The sequence below is a fragment of the Scatophagus argus genome, chromosome 13 (assembly GCF_020382885.2).
Source record: "Scatophagus argus isolate fScaArg1 chromosome 13, fScaArg1.pri, whole genome shotgun sequence".
NCBI classification, from domain to species: Eukaryota; Metazoa; Chordata; class Actinopteri; family Scatophagidae; genus Scatophagus; species Scatophagus argus.
In genome coordinates this window covers 13442306-13466508 of record NC_058505.1, presented here as the reverse complement: position 1 = coordinate 13466508, position 24203 = coordinate 13442306, and the positions used below count along the sequence as shown (strand labels likewise).

The window sequence follows — 24203 nt, the reverse complement described above, 5'->3', positions numbered from 1 at the left end:
ATAACACACATATAAAGATGGTGTGGTAACTTTAGTGTGTGGTGTTGCACTTTGAATATCTGATTTGTCAAATTAATTAATACAGCTTCGAAATGAGGGCCACATTCAGATGGAGAATATTTTTGTCTATCAGTGTGTGTGTGTGTGTGTGTGTGTGTGTGGGAGAGAGAGAGAGAGAGATAGGATGTGAATGTGTGAGTGTGTCTGCTCTGATGAATAGCCACAGTGTCACTGAATACAGACCTTGACAGAGCAGAACAGATGAGATGATTCAGAAACCAAAGCATTGTCCCAGCTCTCATCACTTCAGTTGGCGGCCCAGAGCAAATATTATCGGTGGAAGTGGATGATGGAGTGAAATTATTGAGTGGGAGCCTTTGTTTCCTGTCGCAAAACAATCACAGCTGAAAGAGCTTAAAGACCTGGGGAGATTAAATGTTTTGCTAACGATACAAAGTGCTGTGGGGGGAAAAAAAGGTCATTTGCCTGAAGATTTTTTGCATGAGTCATATTTCCTGTTCTCCATATTGCTAGCGTATGCCTGCTTTGCTTTTCACTTCATCCTCTCTATTTCTCTCCTGTTAGTTTAGCCAGAGGGTTCATGGACATTTCTGGGTCGTCAGTAATGGGAAGTGTTTAGCAGAGCAGATGCACGCTCAGGCCAGCTGCTCACAGACAGCCCAGCAGCCATCCTGTCAGCTCCTCTTATCCCCTCTGCTTTGCTTCTCAGTTTCATCTTTCCTCCTTCAAGAGAAGGGAAAATGAAATTCAAAAGAAAAAGAGGCTAAACTGTCATCTTACTTGAAATTTATTTAAACAGCTCATGATTTTGTAAAACGTGTGTATGAGCTGAGCATGCAGGCTGTGACCTTACTGCTGTTGCCTTCCTCCTCCTCCTCCTCCTCCTCCTCTTCTCCCCCAAGAGACACACTGTTCATTACATAATTATTACTATTAGCAGGTCTACAGTGCTTTATAAGAAATATTGCTAAATTCTCAACTTAAGTGACCAATTTGAGTCCAAATTCATCTCTCAGTATTTGAAAACATATTATTAATTATGTAAATTTAAAGTGTATGAATTTTAAACCTGTTAAGTATATTTTTCAGCAAAAAGTAATACTGATGATAAAGTAGCATCATATGAAAGTAACAATGGAGTTTAACCACATTTTTGCTGATTTTACTTTCTTAATAAAATAAAAAAGAAATAATTTGTCAATTTTACATAAATAAGATTCATTATGCAAAACAATTTTAGTAGAGTTGGATTTACTTCAAGTGATCAAGTGATTAAAAATGTTGCAGGTGCTAATCATAAATTCTTGCATTTCTGGATGGCTGGAACAATGAGGCGAAAAAAATATAATTGCCTGTCCTTTAATGTACGCATGCAGTAAGTGTACCGCTGAATGGCGGACTGAATTACAGTTTGGTAAGGGTCATGTGATTTACAGGCCGTATGTCCTTGGATGAAAACCGCACTGGTCGGTTAAAGGAAAATCTCTCTTTTTGTCTAGGAATTAAACAAAGTAAAACAAATCCCCTGAAGTACCAAAGATAAAAGAATGGCAAATAAAATTCAATCAGTGTGTTTTTTGTTTGTTTGTTTTTTGCTGTTAATAAAATGATATAGCTTGTAAAAGCTCATGTGACCCCCTCTTACTGTGTTTTTCCCTTGATCATTTCAGCTTGACGCACTTCTCACTTCCTCCCCAGCTCCCTGTCCAGCAACTGTGATGTTACTGAAGCTGCCTGCGGCTGTAGGATGATTTACTGTATCTCTATGTGTGTGTGTCTTGCTCACTGACTCATTCATGGACTCAGAGTTCGGACCAAATGCTAATCCTGGCATTCAGATTTGAGCTGCATTCTCTAGATGCTCCCCAGTGTAGACAGACATGGTTGAAGCAGCTTCAGCAGAGAGGAGATGTGAGGACAAAAGGGTGAGCATTTCTGCCTCTGTGTGTGCGTCTCTGTGTGTGTGTGTCTACTTTCCATACTCACACAAACAGTTGCAAATTCACAGAACACCTGCAAACAATAATAACAGCATTAACAATCTGCACCTGTCCTCATGAACTGCAGTAGTTGAAAATGCAGATCTCACTGGGAAAACCCTGGGGGACACAAATGTTTTTGCTTCTAAAATCAGACAAAATGGGAAGCTTGCACAAAAAAACCCCTCATGGAGCAGTGCGAGGAAACTGGAAGGTGATGAATGGGAGGGGATGAGGATACCAGTAAGAAGCTAAATAAGCAAATTGCCCTCTGGAGGTAAACAGCCAGAGGGGGTGGTGTAAGAGATGCTGATATGATTAATTGAAGTAGGACAGCCAGGGACACAGCAGAGGACCAGCACTGCAGAGGAAATGAGGTAGAGGACAATCCTTGGCCATATACAGGATGAAACTATATACTCATATAGCTTAACAACTTGGTGTAGGATCTGCCTGCAGCCACTATCAGTGCATTGCTTCCTCATTGAATTACAATGAAATGGATAGAAAGGAGAGAGAGAGAGAGAGAGAGAGAGAGAGAGAGAGACTGTGTCAATAGAGCTGAAGAGAGAGAGGACATTATGTCACGTCAAGGTAAAACTACATACACGCACTGCGGATGGCCTCACCCACATTTGTACCAGCCGCATGTAAATGTGAGGAGGCAACATGAATGGTGTAAGGCTCTGTGTCGAAATCTCACCTTGCATGTAATTTTAATCTTTCTATCTCAGTGTGCCATGCATAATCACTGAGGATCCAGACAGAAGTGTGTGTGTGTGTGTGTGTGTGTGCGTCCAGGGATAGGAAAGGAAATAGACAAAGCAGAGAGTGAACGGATGGGTGCTGCTCCCAGGCTGCCAGAGGAGTGTGTCCTTGGACTGCCCTCATCTCTGACGCACACACCCATCCACCCTTCCATGCACAAACACACGCACGCATACACTCTTGCCACTTCATTAACTCTCTCCCAGACAAATACAAAACTAGGCCTTGCATGTTCATGCACACGCTCCAAGGTACAGGAATAAATACACTTGCTGCTGTGCCGTATGCGTTCACACACAGACACGCACACACGGTGGAAAGCTCTTAGATTGAGCTCAGACATCTCATCAGGGATGCAGCAGAGCCCCTGTCTGCAGAGAGAGAGAGAGAGAGAGAGAGAGAGAGAGAGAGAGAGAGAGAGAGATCTCATCTTATGTGGGAGAACAAGGGTGCAGGCTTGCTGGCTGATTTACAAAGTTGAAGTGTGTATGTGTGAGCGATGAAATAATAAATTAAAGATAAAATACAAAATAAAAATGAATAAAAGTCCACACACAAAGATAAGTATGCCAATGCGCTCATCTTTTTATTGCACAACAATGTATCATCTTTTTACGAACGCCTAAACGACATTGCCACTGACTGACAAACCAGCTTATTGAGAGAGACCAGGGTGTGGCTCTGTGTTCTTGGCCAGCAGAGGTGGTGGACAAGACAGCCTTTTGGACGCAGGCTCAAATCAGCCCCCCAGCCCTCACCACCAGCTGTGCATCTCAGTCTGAAAGGACTGGACGGCAATAACTATCACCAGCAACCCAAGTATCCGCCTGATCCTTTGAGATCGATTTGGAAGTGCTGCGGCTTGGGCCGGGAGCTGATTTGTCCCTGGATTGTAGACATCAACTTAGACAGAACTGGCATTCTGAAATGTTTCTGAAACCTTTCCATTAAGAGCAGAAGCTGAGCACAACCTGTGATAGCTGCAGATTGGCCTCCAGAGACAGAGACACAGAGAGAGAGAGAGAGAGACAGACAGAGAGAGAGAGAGACAGACAGAGAGAGAGAGAGACAGACAGGCAGAGAGAGAGAGAGATAAAGGACACATGCTGTGTCAGATATCTGTGCTGTTGTCTACATGGTGCTGGTAAAGTGTGTCTGGATGCCCATGCCGAGCTGCTTGTGCATGCTGTGGAATGCTACTAAGTTTAGAGATGTACTGAAGTCATTTCTAGGAGCATTATGGTGTTTTTATTTTATTTTATTTATTTATTTATTTCAGTGGAATCGTGACATGTAAGACTTTGCAGTTTGTGCTGGCGTCTCTCTCAGCTTTAAATGGGTTTCAAACCCCTAAATGGCATTATATTCTCAAGTGGGACTGACATTATAGAAGGAAAGGCACAGGAACACACACACGCACACACAAACTCAAGCACACAATACACAGAGTCCTGAAGCAGAGAGAAGGCTTAGGTAAGCTAAGCAGGCTACAGTAGCTACGACACAAAAGTTTAACTCTTAGATTAAATAAAATCATGGTACAGTAGTTGGTACACGACAGTGTCTAGATTTTAAGGTCCCACTAAGAATTGTACACAGAACTCTGCTTAGATAAGAAAAATACAAGCATGCACTCTGCTATTTATCTGTCAAGGTAACTCAGCTGGGAGTCGAGCTTGTCACTGCTGAGGCTCATGAGCCAAATTCAGCCTTAGTGATTTTTTTTTTTTTTATGGTAAACAACAGATCAATGTGCAACCGGCATCAGAGTTCAAAGACCTGTGCAACAGTGTGGTTTAAGGAAGATTTTCCAGCATATGCTCACCCTAGTTTTATTACTGTATTGATACTGTGTGGGCATCTCCACCATTTAAATGATCATTTTCTTTGTATAATCTTTGGCTCTGCGCAGCAAGCAAGTCATCTAAGCTAACGTCTAGACTGCCGATATCCACCAGAAGCCTTTCAGAGCTCACCCTCTCACTGTAGAAAATGTTTCTGATACAGCAGGTTGCAGTAAAACACAACAATGTGCCCCACATCTCTGTGTATACCATATATACAGAACATGAAAGTACAGAGTACAGCGCGCATGGTGTTGGAAGGCTCAAACCAACAAAAATGTGCAATTTTGTGTTTCCCATATCAGGGAAAATTAGATATACTGACATTGTCATTTTAATTCAGCAATACTAGTCTTCATCTATTTTTTTTTTTTTTTTACATATATTGCAAGGTGAAAATAAAAACACGTTTGCATTTTTACAGGCACATACATACCACAAAAATAGACTATGTGGAAACTAGATATACTAGGCACAAGGTATATACAGTCCATGTGCATGGGGCACATTGCAAAAACAATAACCAAACAAAACATACCAATAAATCAAAGACACTTTTACAAACAGAAATAATACCCTGATTTGCTAACATATCAACACCAAGGCATTCAGTACCCTTAATATCTGATACAGCAAGAATGAGAGGTTTGAAACTTGGGTACTCTCAATAATTGTCAGTCAGTGTCAAACATGCATGAGGGATTTCAGTCCCACTTCACAGCAAGGTCCAGAAGAAGAACCATTAAACAATCGCACTTTGAACCCCCCGTCATCAGGCGAATACAGCGCTATATCACACACACATGCCGACAGTGGCTGGACGCCAGCTGACTGAACACACTTGTGACACAGACACAAAACAGATAACTGACAAAAGTATGTGCTTTGCCAGGGCTGTATCAGCCTCATGGCTGAGGGTTGAAACAGAGGGGTACTGATCAAAGTGTCTGAGATGCCATCCTTTGAGTGGGAGTGATTTACACACTACAGTATCTTACTGGATGGATGCAATGAAACAGAGACGATGCCTGATATTGCCAGAAATATTAGCTCTTTAACTCTCCTTCCATCTTGCTCTCTCTGACAGTGAACTCGTTCAAATAATATCAGCACAGTCCTGATAGCAGCTTAATAGGGCAAATTCTGGTATTAGCACAAAGGAACAGGGAAGAGGACCAACTGATTGAACTGGAACAGTATTGAAGCACACAACAGCTATTGACTTAAATGGACTTGGTTCATTCACAATCACACTGGCATTTTGGCATGTACCTTTCCCATAGGAAAAAAGCAATACAAAGTTTCTGTGTTGCTGATGACATGGGTTGCAGCACTGTGGCTCAGGTATGACAAACAACAAGGTTTAGTGCATGTTACTGATCAAACGGAAAGTGGAAATGTGGAAACTCTAACAAGCCAGGATATACAAGCCATACAATGAAGCCCTTGGATGAAAACAATCACCTACACCTTGTTTCAAGATTTAATCAGCTCTCAGGAAAAGTGGTCAAGATAAGCAATTCAGATGAATAACACTTTAAGGGTTATAATGCCATTAGATCCTCCTTGTTTTTTTAAGCCAATCAAAATTCAAGGGGAATCTTTCAGCATGGCTAATTCAACAAGTTGATTATGTGAGGATAGACAAGTCTACATAAATCAATGGAAAGCCACGCTGTGGCAATCAATACATCTCTCTGGAAAGGTAGCAAACCTGAGTGAAATGTCCATCGCATCGATTTTACAGTTTGGCTCTGGATCGATGCTCCGAGCTGAAAAAGTTGGACACCGTGTTTATTTAACACATTAAGTCAGCTGCCTATTTTCTGTCCCAATTGGATTCACTTTTCGTCCTTACAATTTAACTAGTTAATGGGTACAGGAGAAGTACTGCAACTGTTTTATGAGAATAGAGCATCTATTTTCATTTTGATTGCAAGGTCGAAGTACAACAGAAGGTGCTTAACTGAAAGTCCTCAGTACTCGCTTTGGACCGAGGAGTTCAAAGTGGTTACAACTTGCTCTCCTTCACACCCTCTTCACTAAATTAACAAAAAAAAAAAACTCAAAAAACAAAAAAAATATTGTCTCATGGTAGATCTGGGCATAAGGTGTAAATGTGTGTGTGTCTGGGGGTGGGGGTGTAGCATATAGGTTAAATACAGCAACCCAGAGAAGCGTCATCAAACCTAAAAAGATTGCACAGACATTCAGCAACACATATCGCAATGCCCACAACCCCTTTGCATCATAAAAGCCTCTTTAAATCTCTGTCCTTTTATTTACATGGCAGTTTATATCTGATTAGCTGTCTTCCTTCTCGTATGGCATACATTCAGCATGAGAAGGCTTTCAGGTTCAGCATTATCAGAATATTTAGAATAAATAAACCAAAGCCTCAACCTAATCCCAAAATTTGAACAACAGGATTGTTGTGGATCTAAATGTTGAGACATTCGTGGGAGTTTTGGGTGATGTGGGGCATACAGAGACTTTGATATGGAGCAAAGAGTTTTTAGAAGTGAGGCATTCTCGCCCCATGTTGGCCACCATAAACCCCCTTATTCATTTTACAATTTACTTATCTTAAAATGGGCTTTAAAGTGACTTTTTTGAGGATCTGACTTGGTGAACTCAAAGTGTGGATTCCTCCAGTGAATCTAAACCAGTTTTAAGCAGTTTGTCCTGTCTGTTTTTAGTAAAATGACACCACACGTCCTCTCATTCCCCCTAACATTTTTGGTTAAGGTAACAACATGGTCACTGATTACAATACCTCAAGTGAAGCCACAATAGCTGCTGGATTCTTTAAGATTTCACATTAAAAAATAAAACAAAAGGAAAAAGAAACAAGTTCACTTTCCTGTACAGCATATGTATAGATATTTATATTCATATATATTTATATATAGGCGGGGTAGAGTATTGCAGAATTATATTGCATGTGTTAATCAATAAACCTAGACAAAAACAAGCAAGTATACAGTATGGGTTGTTCACAAATATTTCCTTTCGATAAAGCTCAGATTATTTCTCCACTTTTGCCTTCAGGGTTACAATCAGTACGCTGACCAAATAGCTGACCACCTCCAAGATGTTTCATGAAAACAGTTCAGTGCCGTCGTCAGCATGTCAGAGCAATCGCGCTTGACAAAGCAGTGTAGAGAGTGTATGAGTCCATTCTCCGAAAACTGAACCAAAACGCACCAACAAACTCACGCGCACAAACTTACACCCACATACACACAAACCAAATATATGGCTTCTAACGTTGAATCAAGGCAGTTAAATAAATGGCATTTTCTTCTATGTTTCTTTTTTAGTTGATACAGACACAACCAGACTTTGTGTTCAAGCTCAACTTTGGTTTGGGTAGATACAATGAATATAATATCCCTCCGTACTTTTTTCATCAACTATTTACACATCGATGTAAGATCGACCAGCGGTCTAAAACACTAATTTCACTACTATTTTAAACAATATGAAGAGCAATGTGTTCTTTTGCTACGACAGCTTATATGGAGAAATTACACTCAAAACACTTGTTGAACGCTTAAAATGTCATTGTCATTTGACCTCAAGTCCCTGATTTTCATTTTTAAGTCCAGCTCCTGCTAGATTGCATTGCATGGATTCTACACAGTATGCAATAGTTACATTAATCATACTTTTCTTCATATCTTTACAGTAAAGACAGCGATATACAGTAGGTGTTTGGAAGCAGAGTGTCAGGGGTGATACTAAGACTAAAGGTGCTGGCACAGTAGACTAGACCAGTTCAACCTAAAGTTATACTAGTTTAATTGTATAGACTCTTCCTAGTGTCTCAAGACTTTGAGTTGCTCTTTTCCTTCTGCTGACACCAGTACACAGTGCATCCAGGTCAAATGACTGGTGACGCTGGCGGTAGCTGATTGGTCATTTTGCAGACTGACAGATCAGCTGTACTGACCTAAAACAAACAGAATCTCCTACAAAAAAGGCCTCTTTCCTGAACTCTACTAGGGTCACAAATTGGAAGACAGCCGGGATCTGGCAGAGTCTAGCTCTGGAAGGCTGACAATTGAATCTTTCTTGGGAACTCCAGAGTCTGGAGGTCCTGATCCGGCAGCTGCTGCTACTGCCCCCATTCCAGCAGGTCCACCGGGAGGAGGTGTGGAGGCAAATGCCACCCTCTGTTGAGCTCCTGCCGATCTACCCACCCCTGAGGGCCCTGGCAGACTGGAGTGAGGGGGCTGAGGGGGACCGATGGAGTTGTTGGAGGTGCGGGTAGATGGCGGAGGGCTGGGGGCTGCAGAGGCAGCTTGTGGTGTTCCCTCCTGGGGAAGTGAAGGCTGGGAGGCAGACAGGGCCCGGGTATCCTGGCTCAAGCTACCTGTATGAAGGGAGTGGGTGCTCTTGTGTGAGGCAGGCCTCTGCTGGGTCTGTGTGGGACTGGGTGCATGGTGCTGTACTAGAGACAATTGGGAACCAGAGGGTCCTGCGCTCGCCATGTACTGGAAAGTCCGTCCTGAAGCTGCAAGCGGGCTTTGGACAGGCGGACTAGATATCGCAGATCCAAATGCCCCTCCAAACGCCTGAGGGGGCTGAGACTGAAGAGGAGACATGGAGACTGGGCTGGACAGGTTTTGCATCACCTGGAACCTTCGCACCATACGAGGAGACTGCAGAGTCCCTGGACCCACCAGGGGGCTTGCCATTTGAGGACAAAAGCTCATGGCCACAGCCTGCTGAAGAGTGGCAATAGCAGAGCCTGACTGTGGCTGGCCGGGAGGAGCAAAGATACCGCCGATGGAAGGGGTCATAGACATGGCCCGTGGCCGCTGCAAATCCACCAGCTTCACCATTTCACGGTCATATTTGACAATCTCCTGGATCATCTCGTTCTCCTGGTTGTTGAAGACACCAGAGTTGAGATCGTGCTGAACCTTATGCATCAGGATGGAGTTCTTTTTGCCTGCGGAAAGAAACAAATGGATTCATTATTAAACAGCTACAAACAGAGATGAGAAAGGACAGGACAGAGAGGACAAAGAGCAGAACAAAACATAAATATATGGAAACAAGAGGACTTGGAAAAGGAGAACAATATGAGTTAGATATAGCATGTGATGTCCTTCACACAAGGTACATCCTCTAACAGAACAAGCCCTGAGGAAAATGCAAGTGTCACCATCCACTCCCATCTACTGTTGCAGTGTCCTGTGTCATTCTCAGGGGACAGCACAGCTCATTTTACTGCCTATTCCAACATTAATTTTCAGGAAATATCTCCTAAGCACAATATTATTTTATGTTCTGTACAGTTCTGTATGGCTCATCGTAGAGTTTTGTTCATTCTTTTAATTAAAAAAAAGAGACTATTGTGAGAGATTTACTATCGACTTACAATAATGCTTATACAGATGTTACATGCTTTTGTACTGCTGGTCATATGTGTGGCTGCATGAATGCCCTCATACGCCAGGCTGTAATCTTAGTTTTGCATTCTACCTATGCGATCCAGACGATCAATGGCAACCGTCTCGAAGGCCCGTCTCATCATAGGATATTCTTCCAGCACCTCATTGAAGTGGTCAACAGACAGGGAGTACAGTCGACAGTAAGTCTCTGCTCGAACGCTGGCTGTTCGCCGACCTCTCGTCAATAAGCAGATCTCTGAAATGAGGAAGAAGAAAGTCAAACAACCCAGAAAAACAAGTTAAAAGTAGCATCACCAGATGGATGATGTAGAGCCCACAAACTGAAACCTACCTCCAAAATAAGAGCCATCAGAAAGTTTCATAGCCAGAGTGCCCTTAGTGATAACGCTGCAGACTCCGTGCTGAATGAAGTACATTTTCTTCCCAATGGTGCCCTCTCTTATAATGTAATCATGTGGCTGGAATACCTCGAAACGCAGCTTGGTCAACATGGCCGTCACAAAATTTGGCTCTGCATTGGCAAATAGTGGCATGGATGCCACCAGCTTACGACAGTTGAAGTTTACGATTTCCTGTGAAAACAGACATTGTTTGCTGTGTTCAAAGACAAGAAAAGTATCTGTCAAATGTGTCTCTGAGGCACTACACTGCAGTCAAGTATCTCCTTTGACATGCATGATTAGTGTTCATCTTGAAATTTATCTTGTAAGCATGCTATGAAACTACAAAATAAAGACTAAAAACAAGTCCTATGTTTGTATGTCTATCATACAATAAAAAATCACAAATTGAGACATATATAGGATAATTGAGTGTCTTATTATGTGTTTATGTCTTACCTCTCTGAGAGGCTCACTGAGTTCTCCCAAAATGCTCTCCTCATCAAACATCTTGCCCTGGTATCTGTGCTCATAATAGTCATGGATTTTCTGTCGGAAGTCGGCAGGCAGCTTGTGGAAAGACATGTACTGCTCCACTTGTTTGTACTGAGAGGGCACAGGATGGACAGAGAAAATGTTCTGTTAGTACAGTGGAGTAACTAGTTTGGAAACATCTAGCGATCTTCTTCTACTCTAACAGTGTTCACTTGTACCGTCACTGCTAAAGAGACGCCAACAATGCACTGATCCTTCCAACAAGTATTGTTTGTGGAGTCAAAGCATGATACAGCTTATTCATCCGCACCATAGGACTCCATTGTTGTTGAAAAACTACTAAAAAGCACTGGCTGATGTGTTCCTTCATTATGATAACAATGGGCACTGCAATTTATTTCAAGTTAATGCCATATACACCATCCTGCTGTTAAATAATCCCTAAAGAGCCAAAGGTGTATTTCTGTGCAACTGAAAATAGTCCTACTAATCTATTGTTTATCGCTGTTTGAGTAAAGTTTGCCAAAATGACAGAGCTCAGCTCTTTCAGGTAAGAATTTAATCTTTTTTTAGAAATGAAATTCTATACTTCTGGTGATTTCTTAAATGCTTACATCTAGGAGGGATGAATGATCGTGGGGCTTAGAGATTTAGTTAATATGTTTAAAAAATGAATTGAGAAAAAAAACACATTGGTGGTTTTGGCCTTTTCATTTCAATTTGTTGACAGTAACAACTATATGGAATACTGTCAGCTTTGTCCTTTCAACAACTAACTAACAAACAAACAAACAACAACAAAAAAAATAAATAAAAGACAAAGGCAGCCACCAACCTTGAAAATTACTTGTAAGGTTATGATGGAATTTATGTCCAAATCTTTACACACTTATGTCTATGCACACAGCAGCAGTTAAAGTTCACATATAGCAAGAATGCAAAGATCTTGTGATATTTTTTTTACATGCAACCACCTGAGAAGTGCAGCCGCATAAATTTTTTATTATGATATTACATGTTTATTTATTGAACTACACTAAAAATGCCCACACTCAGTTGCAAGTCTAACACAACAACCCTGCAGTAAATCCTACCGTCATGAAGGTTACAATGTTCAGTTTATATTGAAACTGTTTTAGAGAGGTGCTGGCTCAAATTTATGGACATTTAGAGGTTATAGTTTATGGTGTTGTTGAACTACATCACCCTCAAAGGGTTTTTCAAGTATTTTATTTTCAGATGGACAAAATATTGAACTTTTTAATTAATGAAACTAAAGGCCACAAAGGAGATGAAGCTTATCAGGGAAAATAAATCATGGTGCCACTCTGAGAATGCTGTATTTATATTTAGTCAACAAACAGACAGCCACAAAAAACAGTGCAAACAAACGCCCTTCAACTGTCAACTGAAATGAACACAGTCGCCCCTTGATCAATGTTTCCTAGTGGTTAATCAATGCCAGATGAATTGAAGGGTCCAGCACGGCAACAACACAAACAGTCAATCCCCCCAGTTCTATTGTTTGGATATGCTAATCACAGTCCATCCAGACTGACCACTGAGAAACCAAAAACGACGTGGCGGGACTGCACAGAGGGTACAGAGTGAAATATGTGGCAATAAACAGAACAGACAGTAAACTGTTGACAGTGGAAAAGGCTTCTCCTTGTATTTTGCTGTCAGACTGTGTGCACTTCAACCCAACTCAAATGGAAAGCATCATAAGATGCCCAGCTTGACCCTGAACCTATAAAGCTGTCTGGGACACAACTTTGAGAGACAGCTCAGTGTTCTGGCACATACTGTGCACTCACAACTTTCAGGGGCTGAGGAAGTCATCGTCCACACTGCCTTAATCTCATCTGTAATAAAACTCTACTGAGTGCAGCATGAACGCCACAAAACTCTCAGCTGGCATCGACAGACATTTCCTGAACTGAGTAGGACCGTCTCACAACTGGAACAACCCAGCTTCACTTGTGCTATAGACAACAACGCGGCAGCAGCCGTGAGGCCCTGAACAGAACAGTGAGGTCCCCCTGCTCACATGCTGTTACAAGCTCTGGATCCTCAACAGCATCTGATAAATGTCTAAAGTGGACATTTTGTTTGTACTCTGAGACAGGCAGACTGGCTTCCTGTTTCCAAAAGAGAGACATATTTGGCAAACAAAGCTTTATAGTTGTATATAACTGAACACTTGAGCACACAAGGAGAAGACAATGAAATCCCCACAGCTTATTACAGCAGAACACTAACTCACATTCTGAGCTAAAAAGCTTCCTAGATATACTCTACTATAATATAACTCCAGCTACAGATTTTGACTAGGGTCACATCAGCACCAGAAACTATGTTATCTGAACTACAGAACTTAGTTATAGTATTTAAAGTGAAGTCAGAAAATATTAGGACATTTTGTTGTAAGTGTTGACTATCAGCTTTGAGTGTGATTTCATACGGGCAATAAAAGTTTCCCAGTTCCCTTAAACCAAAAATGGACAGAAGTTGACCCCACTTCAGGTACTCAGTTGGGCTGAAGTATACTGGGAAAATATTGTCATGGTGCATTGTCCTAAAACTGGGGGATTGTGAGGGCTTCATGTTCACCTTTGCTCATCCAGTGTGGTTGTGAACACCCAGAAAACCAATGGTGAACACTCAGAAAACCCTTGTCCCATCTGCACCAATTTTCCTAAATAAACCATTTTTAATCATTCAACAATGATTTTGTCTAATGATCAAGGACAATTTCAGTATTCATTTGATTTTCTGTTAAACTGCCCATTTGTGACTGGTCCTTGAGAGAGAAATGGTTTTGTGCTTTAAAGGTAGATACTTCACCTTTGGACTTTTCATTCCAGGTGAAATTTTTGTCCAATACTTGAGTTTATGTTCAGAACTAATCTGCTAAAGTACCTGCAAAACTTTAGACATTACTGCCAGGCTCAGTCGTACTTTCTGCTTTTGCACTAATTCCAAGGTTTTAGCATGGTCACATGTTGAGCTAAGGTATCCATAGTAAATATTACATACTAAACAGCATGTGTTGTCAAGGTGCTGTGCCTGAGCACATCGTCACAGAGCTACTGGCAGTGCTGCTGCTGTGTGTAACCACTTTGACTGAATAGCAGAGTCTAATCCACAGACAGCTTTCATAAGTTCCATGTAATGCTACCATCTCATATGAGGAGCAGGAGGTGGTAAAAGCTTAAAGCCTCATGGTCCCTGTTCTGTTTAAAATCCACTGTGCTGGAGTACAGAGCCAAAAGAGCGTAAACAAATACTTTTGTGTACATAGCTTTAATGCAGCACCACATACTGCTCCTGCAGAGAGGATGCAGGTAATACACCACGGCCTCACAGTGCCAGACAGGAAAAGTATTGTCACTCTACCTTTAAAAAGCGATGCATGTTTCTGACAGACAGTTTTTTGTCACCAACACTGCTTCCTTCTACCGTTTAACATAAACATAAATAAATTCAAATGCTGCATGTTTGGTTTAAGATACAAAGTTTATCTTATCCTATCTTAAACCAAACATGTAACATTTGAATTCTTCAGTGTCTGTGTAAGGAGAGGTCTCCTGGGCTGGGGTAGCTCCTCCGATAGAGTTACACAACGCAGAGTCTCACCTGCATGAGTGACTCTGCTTCATGACATGTGCAGATGGAGAGTGGCCTGAAGAAATGACCCAGTGTCACAACTCTTTACCCGATGTGTCAAAGCGCACGTTGCTGCTGGTGTGGCTTTCATACAAGAGAAGTGCTGATTGTGAACAAAGCGTAGGTGTGGGGTAGTCTGGACACTCTCTGGAGAGATGCAGCATCCAGGTGACTGTGGTTAGACATGAAACTCTGGTTCCAGCGGATGGTGACTCAGCTAACTCTGAATGAATGAAGCAGCGAAAACCTCTTGATTTAATGACCTGACTTTGAGAGCCATGTCACAGTGCGCTCTATCGATCAATGCCAGGTCAATCTCAAATCTCCACGCAGTCACAGAGGAAAGAGGGGCAAGTGTTCGGCCAGTGCGCCACGGCACCCAGTATGCAGGGGGCACTGACAAACACCCCAATCAGAGTGAAAATGACATCCATTTTCTGTGTCACTTTCTGTGTGCTGCGGTAAAATGCTTTGCCGGCATTTCATCATCTAAATCGCTGCTTTCTGGAAACCTTTTGCATTTTGTGATTTGATGTGATTGATGTTGTGTGATTGATTGTTATTGTGTTTTGTCTTTGACTTTGATCATATTTTGCCACTTTTAAGTCTATTAACTACTGTCCCAACATACCTATTAGCTTTGTATCATCCAAGTTTCCTTCTCCTTTCTTTTTTCCTTTAATTTCCCTTCCTTTTCTTTCCTTTTGTTTAATTTGCCTTTCTCTTATACCTTTCCTTTCTCATCTTCTTATTCCTTCTGCTATCATGTCTAGTCATTCCTTTTTTTCCTTTCCTTTTCCTCTTTTTCTTTCCTTTCCTTTCCTTTCCACAATCCTACCACTTCTCTCCTCTGGAAATTCTGATTCGGCTTCATCCCAAACGATCATGTAGATCTATAATTCATTCACTTAATTCCCAGCAAAATCACCTCATTATATTATGAAGCACATTCACCAAAGAGAAGGAAATCAGATAGTGATAAGTCAGAGCTTGTCTTGTCTCTCTTCAATTTGGAGATGTGTACACAGGAGGAACAACACACTGTGAGGTCTCACACAGTACAAAGTCTCATTAAATGAAATGAGGCTTCTGAGGAAATGCCATAAATCCTATAATTCAGTCAAAGGGAGTGACGACCAAAGGGCCGGACTGATAAGGGTTCGTTCATCAGACGTACTCTCTACTAGAGTAGGGAATATCATTTAGCACAATTAATGGGGCATAGTTTTTGTCGTAGACACTGGCGCAGGAATCTCTTTGGCCACTATCTTTGCAAAGTCAGCCTGTTTCTGGATAATTGGAGCGATCAGTGACAAGCAGTCCTGCTAAGAGAGGACAGATCACTGTTGCTGATGGTGACAGCGGCATGAAGAGGGAGAGGAGGAGGAGGACGAGGAGGAGGAGGAGAAGGCAGAAAATAATCTAGCACCTTGTCCTGTAACACATCAAGTTAGAGAGCTCAGACTGCTATCTGCTCTCTGAGATTAGTCTCTTAACCCCCGGTGAGGCCATTAAGAGCTGATTATTGACGAAAAAAGGTGTATCTATGCAGAGCTAGGTGACCAGTCTACTGTGTGTTGCACTTGTTAAAGGAACAATCTGTGATCTAAAAGGAAGACAACCAACACAAAGTTGTAATCTGCAATTTTTTCAGAATGATAAACAGGTTTCTCAAAATGTGGAGTAAAACTAAATAATGGCTAAATACAGTAGAACAAGCCTGTATGTTGAATACTGTAACTCAGGTTATGTGAGCAGATCTCAAATATATCTCAAATATATTTATTAAAAGTTATTCCAACAGGCCTCCTCACTTGTCTGACTTTAGGGTTCTCCTGTAAACTATAAACTCATCTCTCAAACCCGCTGGACAGTGAAGGGACCCTCGACCCATAGGCCAGAAATCAATCAGACCAAACAAATAAATGGGGAAAGAAATCTGGCCTTACTGACATCTACACAGGTGATTATACTTGTAGTTTATTACACCAAAATTCTATGAACAATGCAACAGGTTCACACAGTCCTCATACTGCATTCACATCATACTGTTACTGCATTAGTGTCAGCACTCTGTAGCAAAGTGGCTACAAAACTAACACCCCTTTTTGTTCCCTTTTTAAGAAATCCTCTGTCCATTCATCCATTCAGAGTCTCAAGGGCCAGCAGGAACAATTGCAAGAAGTCTTTTATTCCCTCCGGCATGCAGGCGCTGTATGTTGTGCTACGTGTAGAATATGGCAGTCAATCAGTGAATCAGTCAGTCAATCAATCAATTATTCAATCATTGAAATCACTCCAAATACAATACTACAAGAGAAACAGTGGGGGTAAACATCTTGGATTATTGTGTGGAAACTCAGGCCCAATAATTAGAGGTTTTGGACCTGGTGTGACCACCAGACACACATGCCTGCATTAAAATGTGCATTAATGGTGGCACCAGTGAGACTGCTTCTTCCTATGTAGGTCTGTCTGCCCCTCTGCTATTTGTCAGTGTGCACTGTTACTATGTATAAATAACTCATAGGTCTCTGCACCAAAGCCACCAAGTCAAATTCTCCCTAAATTTAACAGGCATGGATTGTGAATCTGACATTACTGCTGGGCTGAAATGGAAACCTTCACACAATGCTAGCTCAAGCTTCACTGGGGCTGTAACACACTGCCAGCAGACGTGTTTTGCTAACACTCTCCAAATGATAAAAATGTCACTCACAGTCCTTTCTGGAGGCGTGGCGAATTCACCCAGCAGAATCAGCATCAGCCTCAATGGCATGGCTGGCACTTTTCTTCTTCTTTTTTTTTTAAATAAATAAGCACGTCTTCAACTCAAATACTAATCCTCACACAGTTTTTCACTCTGCAGCAGAAAAAAGAAAATCTCGGAAAACTGGTCAGAAAAAGGTTTCTGGGGAAATGCACTTTCCTGCCCTCAGCAGAACAAAAAAATATATTCTGGGTTGGAGAGAGGACGCTTTAGAAAATGTCTAAAAACATGTATGTGAAAGCATGCATGTTTTTTACTTCTCAATCTATCTCCAGAATAAAAATAGAGGCTGTTTACACACAAATTTGCAAGTTGAGAATGGAACTAATAAAGGTTTATCTTCTTACCTAACTCATCAGAGCTCTCATATCACAGTATAAGGTGCTGAAAGTGTTCAGACTGCAGTGCAAATTTTAACTGGACATGTGAAATTAAGGTGAAAGCTTTCAGTCATCAGCAACAGGAAAACAGGGCAGAGTGAAGATCCTCTTTTTTAACCAGGCGGCTCATTTCTGTGACCCCCCACTGTGCAGGAGCATTCCTCACAGATGAAACACAAGCCTTTTACCTCCCATCATCCAGGACACACAGTGCAGGCCAGAGCATCAGTAAGCACTTAACTTGCTGAATCGTTGTCTTTTAAACCATTTATTGGACAAGATTCATACCCATGTGTCCAGCCACATTGCTGAAAAAACCCTATGGGGTTCCTGCACAATGCTAGCCCAGACAAGAAGCCAACAAAAACACTCTAAACGATGTGAAATAGACAGTGTTCAAATATCTCTCAGTGCACCAGGACTTGTGTCAACAACAAGGCCCTCCTGTCTCCCACAGGTTTCCCCTCCCCCTCTCGTTACTCCCTGTAGCAGACAGTTAGCAGTAGCACTGCACCTCTCAAGGACACCACCACCATAGAGAATAGAGAGAGGGGAAGAAAGGAGGAAGAAGAGAGAAATTCAGACTGAGGGCAGAGGAGAAGGAACAAAGACAAAAGGGAAACAGAAGAAAGTGCAGAGAATCAGGTGGAGATATTTAAGAGGTACAGGACAAGAAAAGAGATGATGGAATAATGTAAAGAGGGATAGATAAAGATGTAGATGATACAGATACAGGTAGAGTGAGAGCCAATGAGTGAGTGGTCAGGAAGAGAGCAAGAGAGAGAGAGAGAGAAAGAGAGAGAGAGAGAGGGAACTATAGATGCTTACGTCACCTTCAGGATGACATTGGCAGGACACAAAGGTCTGCTGCCTCATCAATTCTACTGCTGCCCAAGGGGACATCATATCTCACATGCACACACACACACACTGACTCTCTCTCACCCACTCACATCAGCAGCCCTCCACACACACACACACACACACACCCAGCCCCCGGCGATGTGGCTCTACCTGGCCGAACACACCCGCAGCCTCTGATTGGCTGCTGAAAGCCAGCAACACTCCCCCTGCTCCCCAGCCAGCAAGACTCTGCTTGGAAACAGAGAGGCTGCGCTGTTACCACCACAGGCCACTGCTGCAGCACTGTTCTGCACTGCTCTGAGGCCCATCCTCGTGTCAAAAAGATTATTGGTAGTCAAATACTGTTCGATGACAGTAAATGTTCATACAGGACCTGTTTTGGTGAAACCTCCTGCTACATTGCTATAGTTATTCAAATTATTTTTTCAAAATTCACATTCATTGTATTCAAAACCCTGAATTATGATATATTTACATGTAATCAGTAGGAAATATGTAATAATGTAAAATCAGCTGCAGTCATGTGCAAATGAGATGTACTATTGTTTTGATCAGCTATGAGAAACTGACCACTGGCTACAACTTCCAACGTACAGCCACACATAGCTGAAACCGAGATACAAATTCTGACGGCCAAACTAAACATATCTGCAGACAGTGTTCACCTTTCAAATACCAGAGATCTTTTTTTCTCAGATTTAAAACTTGTAAAATCCTTAAGGTAATGTGAGGCTGTAACTACATATTAGTTGTTAACTATAAGAAGATGTGTACACCAACGCTGTTAATAAGATAACGATAATGTCACTCTTCGATTTCTGAGCATCACTCTTTTAAATGTGTAAAACATAATATACATAATAAAATCCATTTCAAAGAACTAAATGGAAGCAATATATTTCTTTAGTTATATTCAATAACTGTGCACGTCACCATCAAGACTTTCAATTTCCTATTAAACACCTACCAGTGCCAGCAAATAATTGGTACAAAATGGAAAACTCTATGTGTAATGTTTAATGATTATAATTGTAGATTCTGAGAATCACTAAAACCCACAGTACTTCAAAAAAAAAATAAAAAAGTGTGTGATTGTAGATTGAGTTTACAAAGAAACCAAATATATTTTTATGTTGGTCAGTATTTTCATGAAAATTGAGTATAAAAATGTAGTATTACATTTGCTGGAATGATGCAACCATAAAGAAGTTTTCACATTTTATAGCTTAAACCAAGAGCGGGAACAAGCTCTACAAAAAGTTTTTATATTCATGTTTTTGGAGACATTTATTTGATTCAGACAGATGTCTGCATGCTACATATGAACCAGCAGAAAATCAACGTATACAACAAACAAAAAAGTATTGAGAACATCTGACAGACTTGATTTATTGAAGCCCCTCACCTTTTCCTGATACTGCCGTCTGGAGGAGTCCAATGACTGGATAAGAGCTGTTGCATGGCCAATGAAAACAGCATAGCAAGTAGCTCCTACAATCATACTCAGCATGGTGAGCCAGATATCTGAGAGACTCTCTGGTGCCTGCCGGCCATAACCAATGCACAGCATGTGGCTCATTGCCTTGAATACGGCGAAGGAGTACAGCTCGGACCAGGTATCATTCTGTGGAGACAGAAAAAAGGGAGATAAACAAACAGGTAACAAGACATCAATGCAACATAAAAAGGAAGGTTTTAGGCAGAGTGGCAGCGGTGAGTAGGGAACAAGAGGAAAAGCTTTGGGGACAGCAGGGTCATGGAATATCACTTACACAAATGAGAACTCCGGGGACAGAGTTGCATTAGAAAGAAAGAGGGAGGAAGAGGAAACGACATCAGGGGAATCCTTCCCTAATCAGCAAAGTAGAGATGGTTTGGAAATTATTTCCTCAGAGAGGAATGATAATGAGAGGTCATTAAACATGTCCTTTTCAGAGCTGTGTGAACACTGCAGACGATGACAACCAGGCAGCAGTCAGCAGGTTGCTTGTGTTGAGATTCATGAAGGGAAAAACCTCAGGTTGAAAGTCTCAGAAACATCAATGGGTATTAATGATGTTGTAGGATCACTGTAAGAACATGTGAACAACACTCTGCATGCTTACCTAAATGTAAATAATGGCTCAGTGTTATTTCACCACTGCTTTATGCCAAAACTCGCCTCATCACAAAAGAGAGAGGTGACCAAACAAGCTCAACTGATCAGATGCTTCCGTCCACCAGGCCTCTTTTGTTTCCTTTTTTTGGTTCATTAGCGCTGAGTGGTGACTGAGGTGACCTCAGCCTGAAAAGACTCCTGATGCCAATGAATTCAATGTAAAGACAAACTGAAACCCTTTTCTTTGTGGGATTTAAATTGTTTTACCTAAGAAACAAGTATCCTGTGAAGTGAAGCCATATTATTAAAGATTCTCTCCATGGAAAAATGAAGTTAAAAACAGCATCATGGAAACCTCTTAGAGCCTGGCTACAAGAGTGTGCCTGCGCACACGCACGCACACACACACATACACACTCTCCGTCTCTCTCTCCCCTCTAAATTTGTACTCGGCTACCCAGAGGTTACAGGCGGCACTCACATAGCAAAGGCACTCAGCTGTATCCTCTCTTATAACTTACGGAAGTGCATTAACAGTCAGCCATAACATTATAAAACACACTTAACTTTCCCTGGCTGAACTAAATTAGCTCCCGTCACTGTCCTGCTATGCATCCCCAGAAGGTCAACTTTTCGTTAAGTGAAGAGAAATAATGCTGACAGTTTATAAGTGAGAATTTTCTCAGTCCTTGAAGAAACATTGCAATTTATGGTGAACATTCAAAGCCAATAAATTAAGAGATACGCAGGAAAGTGAAGATATGTTCAAATATTTGCAAAGATTGTTTTAAAAGTGCTAGTTGTTATCATAATGCAGTGTCTAATATAGCAAATTAGATGATGAAATGATTAGTCAATTTTGTTAAAATTGTTCACGTGTTTAAGTCATTTATCAAGCAAAAATGCCAAAGACTGTCCAGTTTCAGCTTCTCTAATGTGAATATCATTGTAATAACTGTATTTATCATTATAAATTGTAAATTGTAACATTTGAGATTTTTCAAAACAGTTTGGAGTTATGGTGATTAAATTATAAATAAACCAAAAAATACAAAAGGCAGATTGATCAAAAAACAAATTAATTGTTGGCTGCAACCCTATAGAAGCAAAACAGAGAGCAAGTGGACAATATACATACGATAAGCCTACGGCAGCACAGGTCTGTTGTCGTTAAATCACTAAAGGACTTCTCTCTCATGATCAGAGGAAAATGAAGACTCCAAAAATAAATACAGCTCCACCAAGTGGGCTGAGGCTAAATGGTGTATGTGAAAACAGAAAGAGAAACAGTGGAGTGAAACAGATTGAATAATAGATGAACGATGAGCACTTTGAATCTGAAATAGCACAGGCAAGAGAGAGGGAGAGAAAGACTCCGTATCGGCATAAGTCTCAACAGCCCTCCCCGGGGATTTCAGTTTGGGAACTATCCGTTGCTTTGTTGGTAATCACCGTCTCCATTAGTTGCAGATAGTCTGTTTGAAGTTGGCTGATAACACAAAGGGCTTTAAATTTATCTTGCAGTGTCCTAAAATGCCTCATTGTGTATGCAGCTGTGACCTTATTGTGCTGCAAGCCTCATATGTCTTACACATATACAGAAATTTATTCTGCCAAACGGAATGACCACATGCATATTTTATATGTGCCTTCAAGAAGATCAGTGAGGCTGTAACGCTGTATAGAAAAAAATCCCATTAGTTTTTGATCTTTTGCAGAAAAAAAGGTATTTGGTGACACAAAAGTTTATGAGAGACAGGTAATGAGAATTATAGTATTAAGATATGTGTGTGTCAGCAGAGTTCACTTGTATGAGAGTGGGGTAGTCACTTTAGCTTAGCATGTTAGAAAGGTAACATTTGTTTAGTATCACAAAGTACAGCTGAGGCTGTTGAGAGTGCCATTAGCTTCAGAAGGAAGCTTCACATTGCACGGTAATTTACCCAATGTAGTTAGAAACAAACATGTCATTCTGAACTACAAATGTCAATCTCACATTGAATCTGGAGAGGAAAAGTCAGGGAATCGCCAAAATCATTAAGACTGATCCTCAGGGGAACATGAACAGCATGGAACATAAACATTTTATGGCAATCTACCCAGTCCAGACTGAAATATTTCAATTGACTGACCTGCATTGCTGTCCCTAAGGCCATGCTAAAATCCTGGCTAAAAATTAACAAAATAAAAAGCGCACCCAAAGACCTGACAAAAAAAAGATGAACTTTTGCCCTATTACCATTTTCATCAGTTCACACCTCCCTGCACTGGGGGATAAAGGACTGAGTCTCTGTGCAGGACTGATAGGCACAGTAATGGAAGAAATGACCGAGACAGGGTGAAGCAGATAATGGAAAATGAAGTTATGTCAAAGTGAGCGACCAATCACTGTGTGTGTCCACCGGCCGATAAGCCGGACAAATATCAAAAGATAATTGACACATGTGACAAAGCTTCTGGCTGGGACCCGTCACGCACCCACCAGTTTAGTTTACAATGACTTTTCTGAGTTTATTGTACAGTCAGCACTGTCTGCTGTTTCCTCTCTCTCTCTCTCTCTCTCTCTCTCTCTCTCGTTCTGTTTCTTCCTTTTTTCTTGTCTGACTCAGTGAGTGTCTGAGGTCTCATAATCAGTAGGCTGGGCAGCAAAATGTGCTTTTTTTCTGAATGTGAAAGGCAAAACAACGTCTTTCAGCGTTAATATGGTTTGAGTTAATTCATTTAAACCCAAATTCATGTCCTTGTTAGCTTGATATTTTGGGGAAAGCTTGTAAGCCAGCTTGCTTGGCTTAGCAAAACTGGAGGCCGACTGAAACGGCAAGCCTGGCTGGTAAGATCTCGTCATTTTTACATTTCAGTTTGTTCAGGGATGGAAATGAGGTGTTACTTGTGAATCGTTGAGCTTTAAAGAGATGTGGTGAGCTCACAGGTTCCAGTCTTTAACTTAAGCTAACCATCCCCCAGCTGCAGTGGCGAACTCCGCAGATGTGAGAGTGGTGTTGATGTTCAAAATGAAACCATGTAAGCGTATTTCCCACATTTTCAAAGTATTCCTATCATATCAATAAAAATAACACATGCACACGTAGATAACACTATTCAGTAACCCTACAACAAACTACTTACAAGTACTCTCTTCACTGTGATTTCTTATGACATTTTTGAGTATGAATTAACACAGTCAGAAGTTTTGTACTATACTTCCATAAAATTGGGTGAATTAAGATTTTATAAATGAACAGTCAAAAACACTTGCAACAGAGAACTTTTCTGATTTGATTTGGCTGTCAGAAACTAATGTTATTCTACATTATCCACAGTGCAACTTTGTCTTGTCTTCAGATTCCATGAACTCTGGCTTGTCTCCAATCCCAAATCGGGATAAACCCAATGGCATTTTCAGTCCACAGCTTCAGAAACGCTCTTGTTTTCACTTTATTATGTTTGTTATGGTACTTTGTATGAACCACTGAGTTTGGTTTGAACTTTTTTTCACATCAGAAAATCTT

The 24203-nt window shown here is 41.2% G+C and overlaps 1 protein-coding gene across 1 annotated transcript in view; it reads right to left on the bottom strand.

Moving 5' to 3' along the window:
* Positions 1–4463: 4463 nt before the first annotated feature.
* The window catches only part of LOC124069952 (potassium/sodium hyperpolarization-activated cyclic nucleotide-gated channel 2-like), a 29673-nt gene continuing 9933 nt past the window's right edge, over positions 4464–24203 (bottom strand). Inside the window, exons 4-8 of the mRNA XM_046409495.1 lie at positions 20002–20220; positions 10878–11024; positions 10370–10610; positions 10109–10273; positions 4464–9572 (exon numbers count right to left, since the gene is read on the bottom strand). Coding sequence (XP_046265451.1) covers positions 8623–9572; positions 10109–10273; positions 10370–10610; positions 10878–11024; positions 20002–20220 — 1722 coding nt within the window. The 3' untranslated portion in view covers positions 4464–8622. The remainder of the gene's footprint in view (positions 9573–10108; positions 10274–10369; positions 10611–10877; positions 11025–20001; positions 20221–24203) is intronic.